Raw genomic sequence first — 13,008 nt, 5'->3', positions numbered from 1 at the left:
GAACCCATTATAGCTGTTCTAGAAGAAAGACCAATAAAATGGTTGTAAAACATATTAGGATATCAGCAAACCTCTTGCTGTGATGTCACATAGGAGGAGAGTTAGGGTAAGAAAACATGGGTTAAAAACTGTTTAAATTGAATAAAATATTATTAGTATTGGGCGATCAGTTAGTGGCTTATTTACAATTCTGTGCAGGGTGTAAAGGTCCTAAACATTTTGCATGAAGAGAAAGTGGTCGATCCTATTAGTCCTGAAGGTTACGGATGATTCGCGTGTGCAAATCATCACAACACCGGGTGCTCTTTACAGTGGGCCAAATTCACTGAAAAGTGCTCGCACCTCCATAGGGGTGCAAGCAATTTCAGCTAATTCGGCCCTGCTAAGGGTGCGTGTTAGGCTTAATTCGGGTGCCGTTTTTGGCATTAAAATGGCACCTGAACGGGACATCGCACTCTTTGGGACTAATAGGATCAACCCCAAAGAGTACTTTCACACTTTTTATCGCTGCTGAAGTAGGCAGGTATACTTACCCCCCAGGACAGCTGTTACAATGTAGAGCTGTCCCAGCAATTAAGTGCCAACATCTCTGTGAGAGATGTGCAAAATATCTGCTAAAAATGCCAACGTTGCTCACATTTGTTATATAAATTAAAATGAAAAATGTTGTGTAAAAACATTTACAGGTCATTATGATGAATAAAAATGTTTGGCAATTTTCACACCTATTTTGACATATTTCCTCGGCACTCAAAGGGTTAAATTATTTCCAGGTTTATGATTAATAATTGTGCATGGATGGTCATCGTGCCCAAGTTTCAGAGAATTAGAGGGTTCCTCCAGATCCCTCTCCAGAGATTTTTTTACTCAGAAAGGCCAATTGCTCCCCTAAACCTGCTCCCCTAAACCTACATCTTACAGTCCAACCCTAACCATGCTCTCCCACAGCCTAACCCTCCCTGCTAGTGCCTAACCCCTGTACTCTGCTGCCTAAACCTACCCCCAGCCTAACTCTAACCCCCTTTCAAAGTGCCTCACCCTCCCTCACGACAACCTAACCCTCCCTCCCCACATCCTTACCCTATCTTTCCCCTGTAGCCAAACCCTAAAGGTGGCCATACATCTACAGATCGAATGTCAGATTGGGCTGGTTGGAACAAAAACCTGGTAATGGATGAGTGACAGTTTTTGGTAGTTTGCCAGCATTTCAAAGCAAGTGGTCAACTGTCATCCATTACCAGGTTTTTGTTCAAACCAGCCCAATCTGACAATCGATCTGTAGATGTATGGCAGCCTTAAGTCTGCGCCCAGTGTCTAATTCTAACACCCCTTCCCCGCCATATTACCATAACCTACCCTGCATGCTTACATTCAGCATCACGGCAGTCAGAATTCCGGGGCCGGCATCTTCATTGATTCATCGGTATAGTAACCAACGCCAGTGCTGGGGGGCTGGGTTTAGTCACCCATATCCAAAAGTCCACAATACTGAATATTATGGAATCAAACATTTTCTAAATGTGACTGAGATAGTGACACCTTTATTTTCTGAGTGGCCAGTGTACACAAACTCTGCTTCGCGTCCTCTGACTCTTTCATTACCCCACTATCCACGTCGGCGTGGAGCTGACTTTATATAGTGTGGCGAGCGCAGCAAGTCACCGAGCCTGAAGCGCGGCGAGCGCACTGAGCCCCACAAGGGGCCACGGATTACTTTACATGTATTCCGCATCCCCTCGCGGGGCTCGCCACGCTTCGGGCTCGGGGGCTTGCTGCACTCGCCACACTATATAAAATCAACTCCACGCCGACGTGGATAGTGGGGCAATGAAAATGTCGGAGGACGCGTTCTGCCACCCCTCGTGGGGCGAGATGCACTCACCATCCTTTGGCATGCGTGGATAGTGGGGGGGGGGGTGCGTTAAACCTGTTTTGGGGACATACAATCATATTATTGTATACCTAATGTCATGGCATCGCACACCCTATAAAATCGCATGCGATAGAGAAGTTAAGAAATAACTGAAATGTCAGCTCTCAAACTAAATCTTAGTGGTGGCATGACTATTGGTTTACAAGTCAGTGTGAAATCCATATTTGGGGTATTAGTCCATTTTAGAAAGACCAGATTTTTTTTTTTGGGGGGGGGGGGACGGGATGGGACGGACTTTTCAATTGATCCTTTCATGCCAGATGGATCTTTTCAAAACAAAGTCCCAGTGAAATTAAGGCCAGTGTGTAATTTTTTCACTCAATATGATATACAGTATATAGGTGGAGATGAACAAACAATCATCAATTATTGTAGTTAACATACATTCTACAAGCAAATCCTCGGCTTTAACAAGTCCTTCCAGTTTCCCCCATTCCTCAATAAATGTTGCTGTTCTTATAATTGATGACTTCACACACTATTCATGTGAATTTCCAAAGAAAGGGGTACCTGAGTGCAACGAAATGCTAAAATATGTTACATTGTTACATAGTTGCATAGTAGTTTAGCCTAAAAAAGACATACGTCCATCAAGTTCAACCTTTGGTTAGAGGGTTGGGTCTATTTGTTATATCTTTATATATGAATTGTGTATTTTGATTTGATTTTGGACAAATTATTGGTTGGTTGAACCCCTGGATGTTTTTAACCAATAAATGTTTGTCCAACCTTATTTTATGTGTATTTATTTTGTCTGCCGACACCACCATTCCAGGAAAAGAGTTCCATACTTTAACTTCCCTGACTGTAAAAAAATGTTTTCCTTCTAAAGGTACGAAATCTTCTCTCATGTAGTCTAAACACATGCCCATGTGTCATAGGCTCCTTCCTCAAAGCAAAAAGGGTACTTGAGAGTTTGTACATTTTTCCAGTTCTATGAGGTCCTTTTGTACTGCAGAGCTCAGAATTGCATTTTGAATTCCATATGTGGTCTAACCAATTCTAAATGCATGGCCACCATTAAGTTACAGCAGGTGGTACTGGGTTTTACTGTGCTGGGTTCTTTTATGATTTGTCATATATTGTGACCAGTTTATGGCTGACTGACGTTATTGACTAATATCCAGCAGGCAGCCTTGTAGATAATGCTGTCAGCATTTAAAATGTAGCTCTGTCCGCTTGCCAATTGACAGTTGTGGACTGGCTCCATCTCTGTCCCAGCTGTCTCTGTCCATATCTGTCCCTGCTTCCCCTCTGTCTTAATCCATGTGGCATAATGTGAATTTTGGCTGAATCCATGTGATATAATGTGATTTTCGGCTCAATCTGTGTGGATTAATGTGAATTTTGGCTCAATCTATGTGACAAAATGTGAATTTTGGCTCATACTGTTTGAATGTTGGCTTTCTTCGATGTGGCATAATGTGAATCTTTTACTCATTCCATATACATTTAGGGGGGAATTTACTAAAGGAAATTTGTAAAAAAAATAGGTGTATTTGTATCCAGAAATACACTTATTTTTGACATTTACTATTCCGAAAATATGTCAATTCGTATTAGTATTGATGTGCTATCAATACGAATACAAATTGCTGTATTTTCGGGATAGTAAATGTCAAAAATAGGTACTCTTTACTTAGAAGGGCGCCCATCTCGGCCATCTCGGGCATTGAATGCACTAAAAAATCAGGTGCGATGCGACAGACGAGATGCCCGAGATTTCCCATAGGGAACAATGTTAAATGTCTCAATTGACCCGATTTTCCTGTTCAATGCCTCAATTGACCCAATTTTTCCATAGGAAACAATGTTAAATGGGCCACAGAGGCCAAATAGGCACCCTGAAGTGAATAATGGCCACCCGAATTGTTAACGCCACCCCACGATCAACGTCAACCCGAAGCGTGGCGAGCGCAGCGAGCCCGCGAGGGGCGGCGGTACGCGTCCTACGACCTTTTCATACCTCCACTATCCACGTCGGCGTGGAGTTGAGAATAGAAAGTGTGGCGAGCGCAGCGAGCCAGAAGCGTGGCGAGCGCAGCGAGCCCCGCGAGGGGACGCGGATACCTTCACAGGTATCCGCGTCCCCTCGCGGGCTTCACAGCTGTCCGCGTACGCTCGCCACGCTTCGGGCTCGGTGGCTCGCTGCGCTCGCCACACTTTCTATTCTCAACTCCACGCCGACGTGGATAGTGGGGGTATGAAAAGGTCGTAGGACGCGTACCGCCGCCCCTCGCGGGCTCGCTGCGCTCGCCACGCATCGGGTTGACGTTGATCGTGGGGTGGCGTTAACAATTCGGGTGGCCATTATACACTTCAGGGTGCCTATTTGGCCTCTGTGGCCCATTTAACATTGTTTCCTATGGAAAAATCGGGTCAATTGAGGCATTGAACAGGAAAATTGGGTCAATTGAGACATTTAACATTGTTCCCTATGGGAAATCTCGGGCATCTTGTCGGTTGATCGCACCCGATTTTTTAGTGCATTCAATGCCCGAGATGCCCGAGATTTTTTACTAACGATGCCCACGATCAAAATCGTGGGCGCCCTTCTAAGTAAAGAGTACCCAAAAATAAGTGTATTTTCGGATACAAATACACCTATTTTTTTACAAATTTCCTTTAGTAAATTTCCCCTTTAGTGTCATTCCGTGTGGTATAAAATGGTTTTTGGCTCATTCCATGTGGCATAATGTGTAAGGGGAAAGTATCAGGTTACAAAATGTGTTTAAGAGGTATATGGTGTGGTACATTGCACTCAAGGACACTCCTCCTTTGAAATAGCCACACCTCCTTTGTGTGCGCATAACTACAGTTCCGTCTCTGTTGGCAGCTGATAATTAAAGTAGTTAAAACATAGAAGTTTTTTTTTTCCGGCACTCCACACATGGTGGAAATGTGTATTCTACTTTTCATGTGATGTTGCTATGGGCAACCAATCAGATGCTGTCTACTATCTTCTAGAGGGTGCTAAATAAATAGGAAGCAGATTCTGATTGGTTGCCCCATAGCAACATCACATGTGAAGTAGAATACACATCTTAGAAAATTTCGCCCACAATATGCAAAATAACACACAGGCATTGGTTTTGCATTACTGCTTTTTCATGTTTACGAATGGTATTTTTAGAGTGCAAGGGTTGGATAAGGTCAATTATAAACTTTCTTATACAAATATTCTCTCTTTCCACTTTCAGGTTGTGCTTGTTGCATTATCAGATCAGCACCAAAGCCATGCTTCCTCAAGAACTGCAAGAAGCGCCATCAACACCCATAAGGTAAATGAATAGACTCAAGTATTATGAAAAGTACACAATTTTACACAGGGAATAATATCCCATAGTATACTTTACAAATGTAATAGGTGTGGATTATTAGACCCACCATGGCCCTAACTGTGTGGAGTTTGTATATTCTCCCTGTGTTTGCGTGGGTTTACTCCGGGTACTCCGGTTTCCTCCCACAATCCAAACTTATACTGGTAGGTCAATTGGCTTCCAACAAAATTAACCCTAGAATGTCTGTGTGTGTACATGTGGTAGGGAACATAGATTGTAAGCTCAAATGGGGCAGGGACTGATGTGAGTGTTCAAATATTCTCTGTAAAGCGCTGTGGAATATGTGTGCGCTATATAAGAAACTGATAAATAAATAGACAGTGTCTAGGTAGACAGTCGATAGGTTGACCCCAAATGGTCACCATGCAATAGGTTGACAGGGTCAAAAGGTCAACATGTAAAATGTGGAAGGGGTCAAAAGGTTGACAGGGTTAAAAGGTAGACACATAAAAAGGCCGACATGAGTTTTTCACTATTTTAGGTGTCAATGTTGACACCTGCCGACATGTACCTCCAATTAGTGTAACATTTACCCTTGAATAGATCTTTGTTTGGCACACTTTATCATTCTCAATTGTAGTCCTTGTGAATGGTAAAGTATGAAAAAGTCCAAAAAACGTAAACATTTTTAAAAATCTAATTTTGACCTTTCATGTGTCTACCTTTTGACCTTGTCCACCTTTTGACCATGTCAACCTTTTTCATGTTGACCTTTTTAAGGTCGACCTATTGACTGTTTATCTAGACACCAGTGGCGTATTTCTAATGGGTGCAATGTGCACGGTGCACACGAGCCCCTGAGTCCCAGGGGGCCCCACACTGCGCACACTGCACCCATTTCTTATTACTTACCCTTTGGAGCCCACAACAAAGGCAGCAGTGCTGCCAAAATTGCCAGAAAAATGGCTGCTGTGCCATTTTTCTGGAGGTCTGCGCATGCATAATAGAGTCGGAGTGCTCTAGTGCTCAGACTATTGCGCTGGGTGGTTGGGACGCTGTGGCTGGGGGAGAGGAGGGGGGTCAACGAAAGGCTGCACACGTGCCTCCTCCTTTCTTAAAGCGCCCCAGTAACAAACTGTAGAATTATTCACTGGTTTCAGTTGAATTAATTGTATAAACAGAATAACCGGCATCCTTGAAATATTAGATATCTTGCACTCAACAAAACTGGGTCCATAATCTATGGGTTGTGCAGCTACTTAACGTGTTCTCATTGGCTCAGCAGTCATTTCAATTACAAAGCAAGTGGACACACACAATGATGTATTATTATTATTGTTTGATTTATATGGCACCACAAGCTCCACCCAAAGGGCATGGCTAGTTCCATATATGGAGGGATTGTGTAAAGAGATTGTGAACGTGGGACCTAGAAGCATGGGTGTCCATGTCGACTGTGACGACATTAGAGTAAAAAAAACCTCATGTCGACCATTTGACTGTCAACCTTCCCCATGTTGACCTAATGCTTGTGTCAATCTAATGACCCTGTCTACCTTTCCCATGTCGACGTTCAGTCATGTTAACCTTCCTGCATTCATTTATGTCGACTTTGATGCATGTCAACCCAGTGGTGCAGATTTAATGCTTATCGACCTAGTTATGGTTATGATCCAACCCCAGGAGCTGCCTGTGCCTCCAGTGTGAAGCCGACCATACTTACATGTTTACATTTTCTTAGAATATATAAGAAATAAATATATAAGAAACAAATGTGCATTACCTAGTCTGAACACGGGGCTGCCGAGCCCCAAAATGTCACTTTTTTCACCTGCACATGGATTAAAAATAATCCCTTGGATTTAACCACGCATTTAGTCTCCGAGTGCTGCTTCTTTCTTTTGCTATATTGGAGGCTGCAATACCTCATTGTTGATTGCCAGGGAACAACCCATCTATATATATATATATATATATATATATATATATATATATATATATATATATATATATATATATATTCATTCTAAGAAAATAAAATAAGAACACATGAGGAGTGAGGGCCCTGCTCGTGAGAGAACATTAGTACATAGGATCAATTGGTACTGATTAAAAACAAACAAAACTTTTTGCCATAGCTGAGAAATACGTCAAGGTTGCCAGCCACAGCCCCCCCCCCCCCCCCAAAAAAAAAAAAAAAACGACCAGCTCTTTTCATCTGTGTACTGTATCCAAAATTGTGGCCAGAAACCTGCTATTGCTTCACTGACTTATGCTGTTAAAGGATTGACACAGAAAATCCATCCTCAAGCTGCGGTGACTAAGGCGCCCTCCTTCCTGTTGTTATCACCAGCTCCCGCCCAGGGCCGGTGCTAGAGTGTCCGGCGCCCTCCTGCAAACCATAAATTTTGCAGGGCCACGCCATTACCTGCGTGCGTGTCCCCTGACCCCGGCCGCCGGGGGGGCTCCTCTCAATCACCACCGGAGTATCCACTGTATGTAGCGCTGTAGCACTAGCCCCGCAGTCAGCCCTACAGACTCCAGCTACAAGTCTGTAGTGATATGACAATGTTCTAGTACAATTAACAATGCAAAACGCACAAAATTGATTGATGGGTGCTTCTTTTAATGGAATACAGTTCTAAACAGCAAAAGTCTTTGGTAAAAGGTATTGCTAGTGGAAGGAGGGTTCATAAGGGTGGGCACAGCATTAGGGGTGCCTCTGCACCCCTAAGACTCAATGTGCGCACACCTATGCTTGTGATGGTAGTAATTGTAGACGGACACTTATTAGAACGTAGCAAGGAAAATTTGTATCATGCACAGGACAAGACAAACATGGAACAGAATAATTAATGAATAACCAACGTAACTTAATTTTGTATCAATCATATACGATAGTTACTTAGTGTTGGAGGTGCCCCCAGGAATCAAGTACTCGGATACTTTGAAGAGGGAGAAACAGCCGGACATAAACCGGTCATACACCAACAGTGTATGCACTAATTAATAACACCACTAACTGCCACTGCTCAGACATAAATTTATTCTGACACTAAGTGGCAACAATCCTTTATTGTCTATCAAATTTGTTTATTATAGACAGTTTATTATATGTAAATCATTTTTCTTTTTTTGAGCCATTATTTTAAATAATTGGAATTAAAAGCTACGTTTTATCTCACTCATTGGGGCAGATGTATTAAGCTTTAACAAAAGATAAATCCAAGGGTGATAATGAGAGATAAATGTCCAGCCAATCACCTGCTAACTGTCATATTACAGGCTGTGTTTGAAAAAAGTCAGTAAGGAGCTGATTGGCTGGTCGTTTATCTCTCCTTATCACACTTGGATTTTATCTCTTGTTAAGGCTTAATACATCTGCCCCAGAATCTCTTACAACAGAAAAGTGTGCCTCCCACAAGGAATCCCTCCTGTGAACAGCTTCCCACTCTCTAAGAGGTTGGCTGTTTCTCCCTCTTCAACTTATTAGAACGTGTATATTTCATAAACTATACAATATAATCAATGTGTGAGTGTAGGATGACTTTAGAAAGTAACAAATCTTGCTCGTCACATCTGCCGCATGTACTGTAATTACATTATTGCTTATAGTTTCCCATCTGCTTATTTGTTACCTCTCATCAGCCAATTTAGTATTTTTATATTTCTGTTCTATGTTTTATTTATTTTTACATTTCAAAAAGTAGATACCTGCAGGGCCTGTAACAAATCTCCTAGGAGATGTCTTATGTTGTCAGCCCACTGTAAAGCTAAATCTGCCATCATTCTACCAGGTGCCTGAATATCTATGTGGACAACATATTAGTACTAAGCACTCCCAGGAAACATTTCTTCCAGGATGCAAAAACCAGCAAGTAACTTAGTTGTCACCTTCCAAAACCTTGAGGATTATATTTCTTGCGCTGTGCAGTAAACGTAAGAATAATTTGGGAAATTTAATTGAAGCTTTTTTATTTCAACACAAAATCATAAAACGCTGTCACTCAGAATGTTATTTCCACTTCCTTTTCTAAAGACAGCTGGATATTACAACATTTATGTGTAAAACACACAACTTTGTGTATATTGGTCCCTTTATAATACCAGAAAACATATTAGACAAAATGAATGGAATAGTGCTAACATTTTAATCTCACACAAGTCCAGCACGATATCTTTGTATACACATAGAATACTCAGCACCAAAATCCAGATTTATTGCTCCAGCTTCTTCCAATTTGGATAAACGCCAGGTCTGAGGGTGATTGATCTGTTGGAAAAGGAGGAAGAAGGAGCACTGTATGGTGCATTAAAAGAGTGTTTTATTTGGACCACTAAAAACAGATCCTGGATACAATACAAATATTGCTCGTACCAATAAGTTAAATGGTGTGGCATGGTTACCACATGGCATATATACACAGTACCAGACATCTTTCCCGAAATGCACGCGTCTCTGTGAAGCTGCACATGCTGGGTCGTGCTGCAGTGTGATAGGAGGAGCCAAAGGCCACTGGAAGATGAGGCTGGATACACCAGCAACACCCACACCCACCCTCCTGTAGAAAGAGAATTTAAGAACCGGTACTCCAGATTTAAAGATCCAAGGAAATTTTATTCAAGGCATGAAGAAAATACACAACAAGGCCCGACAGCCATTTCAACTGCGCAATGCAGTGTACCTCAGGAGGAGGAAAACTGGAGGAGGAAAACTGCGTTGTGCAGTTGAAACGGCTGTCAGGCCTTGTGTATATATTTTCTTCATGCCTTGAATAAAATTTTGAAGGATGTTTAAATTTGGAGTGCCGGTTCTCTTTCTACAGGAAAGTGAGTGTTAACATTGACTGTTCCCCGCACACAAATGCCTATTACTTACTAGATGCTGCAACTGAGTGCAGCCTTCAGCGACCCGTTATGTATACTTTACCCATTCACCAGCAGCAGTGAGCTTTTTGCAGGACGAAAGAGACGTCACTCAGCTGACTGTTTACATTTTTTTGTATTGAAATATTTCATCATAGTTAAAAAAAGACATCAACATTTGAAGGCCTGAACGGCCTTTTCATCAGGTCGATACAAAATAAGTTCACAAAGTTTCTTATTTGCACTTATTTTTTTTTATCGACTCAATGAAAAGGCTGTTCACATCTTGAAATTGTGTCGTCTTTTACTATGATGAAGCTATTCAATACAAGAATTTAAAAAGTCCACTGAGTGCTGCCTCTTTCATCCTGCAAAATCTCCACTGCTGCTGTTGAATGGATATATATTATTATGTATTTGTGGGAACCCCAGCAATTTCTTACTACATTAATCATATATATATATATATATAGCAAGGTGAAAAGTTTGCACCCTTTGGGAACATATCAAAATCAGGTTTAAAACGAACATCAAAGTTCTTACCACTGGAATCAAAGAACAGTTAAATTGACGTGGTCTGCAAACTAGTCAAGAAAGATTTGTGCGCTGTGAATACCAGAAAGGATAACAAGCAACAGAGAATTTTTAGGAACCTAAAAAATGCATATAAAGGAAGCACACTAGTGATAATAAACAGATCAGATTATGAAAAAGTGGTCTAGATTGTTGAATAATCAAAAGTCTTGCCGAAAATTGACCAAACATCCTACTTAGATTTCATAGATGAATTATGACCCATTCTCATGAAAGAGCTTCAGCAAGAAATCATCCATAAAGAGGAGTATCAATTCCTGATAAAGAATAATCCAATCATTCTGATCCATAAAAGGTTGGTGGATCTCCTCTCATCTTCGCAGGGATTGATTCCATTACATCAAATTTATTAGAATATGTAGAGATTTTTTTTGAAGAAATATGTACCTGGAGTAGAATCTTACATTAAAGAAAATAATGTGGTCCTCCAAACTCTCAATTATGTAACCTGGAAAGATGACTATACAATAGGTGGGCTACAGTGGATGTCCGGTCCCTGTACACATCTATTGACCACCAGAAGGGTATAGAATCATTCAAGGAATTCCAGTTGAGAGATTCATCATTAGACAATGGTTACAAGGATTTTATATGTATTTTGATACATTTTATCCCAACTGATAAGTATTTAAAATTTTGGATCAATTTTACATTTAAATATGCAGAATGGCTATGGGCACAGTGTTTGCCCCCAACTTTGCCAACTTGCAGATGGGAAGCTGGGAAGGCAATAACACACAGTATATAAGTTATATATTTTTATAGAAATTGATTTTATAGATCAGTTGGGACAAAATTAATACAATTTATCATTCACTTTAAAATGAGCTATGAAGCAATTGAATATCTAGACTTGGTACTAACAAATACTGGAAATAATATCCCTACCAAGAACTACATAAAATTGGTAGATACCAATTCCGATGTCAATTTTAAGGGTAATCATCTGAGTAAGTGGAAAACTAATATTCCCTATTCATAGTTTTTATGAATTAAAAGGAACTGCACAAAAAAAACAGATGAGGAACAACTGGAGGTGTATCGGAAATGTTTTGTAGATAGAGGTTACCCCGATGGTATCATGGAAGAAGCAGTGGAAAGAACAGAGAAGAAAGATAGGGAGAAGATCTTCTAAAGGATAGGAAAATTGAGATTGGTAAAAATTAAATAAACGTCATTACAACGTATAGTACTGAGAAGGATAAAAGAAAAGTGATGAATATACAATGGGACATACATATTAAACAAAATTCTTCCACCAAGACCTAACATTATCTTCAAGAATGCTAGAAATATAAAGGATATCCTGGCCGCAAGCATGCTTCCAGTGAACAAAACTAAAACCAAAAATCTTTGGGACTAAGTGAAAGGTTTTTATAAATGCAATATATGTAGATTTGCACACTCGGGCATCAGACATTTACTCCAATGATTCAAAAATGTCTAAGCTCAAGGGCAAGATGAACATATCGCACATGTCATGTTTACAATTTTTCACCTGAAAATAGCAAATATAATAGGGTGTGATTTTTAAACAAAGTCAGAATTCGCTGGCTCTTTTTGGTAATGGAAATCTGTGATTTTTTTTTAGTCATGTGCGTTTTCTTTAGTAACATGAATATGTGATTTTTTGCGTAATGGCAGTGTGCAGATTTGTGCTAAAAAAACAACAACAACAAAAAACAGCGTGGGGCCCCCTTCCGAGCATAATTAGCCCTGGGTTTATTGAGCTGGTCTAGGTTCCCCAAATATGGGGGAATAATATAGTGGGGATACCCCATATTTAAGAAACCAGCACCAGGCCCTTGGACAGGTCCTGGTTCCAAAAATACAGGGGATAAAAAGAGTATGGGTCCTCCATATTTTGGAACCAGCACTAGGCTCCAACAGCAAGTGGTTATGATTCCATCAATAGGGATGCCGGTGGTTAAAATTTTGGCACTAGAATCCCGACCTATAGCCACAACCCCGGCACCGGCATTCCATCATCAGTAGAAATGCAGAAACTGACAGCTGACATTCAGATTGTAAGAATTCCAGGGTGTTGGAAAGTCAGGGTTAGACTGTGTGTGTGTTTTTGTATGTGTGTGTATGGGGGTTTAGGCCAGAGGTTACCAAACTTTTACGAATCACGCCACCCTAGAGTACCGGAGATTTGCTGTTTCACACCTAGACCAAACATTTCATATTGAGCACAAATAGAAAAAAATATTAAATTAAGTAAATTGAGATTTGAATTGAAATATTTCATGTGGTGAGGGACAGGATTTGCTTCTGTTTGTTCCAATTTTTTGTAATTGGAAGCCACAAACACTGGTTTTACCATTGACCTTA

At 40.8% G+C, this 13,008-nt stretch overlaps 1 protein-coding gene across 1 annotated transcript in view; it reads left to right on the top strand.

Annotated features, from left to right (window-relative positions):
- Positions 1–13,008, top strand: part of LOC146009631 (cadherin-like protein 26) — a 151,774-nt gene that overhangs the window by 25,726 nt on the left and 113,040 nt on the right. The window contains exon 3 of the mRNA XM_083150082.1: positions 5,134–5,214. Coding sequence (XP_083006208.1) covers positions 5,134–5,214 — 81 coding nt within the window. The remainder of the gene's footprint in view (positions 1–5,133; positions 5,215–13,008) is intronic.

This window comes from Crinia signifera, chromosome 6 (assembly GCF_055691185.1).
Source record: "Crinia signifera chromosome 6, ASM5569118v1, whole genome shotgun sequence".
Lineage (NCBI taxonomy): Eukaryota > Metazoa > Chordata > Amphibia > Anura > Myobatrachidae > Crinia > Crinia signifera.
Note: the sequence above shows the minus strand (reverse complement) of the source record. Positions and strands in the feature narration are given on the sequence as shown.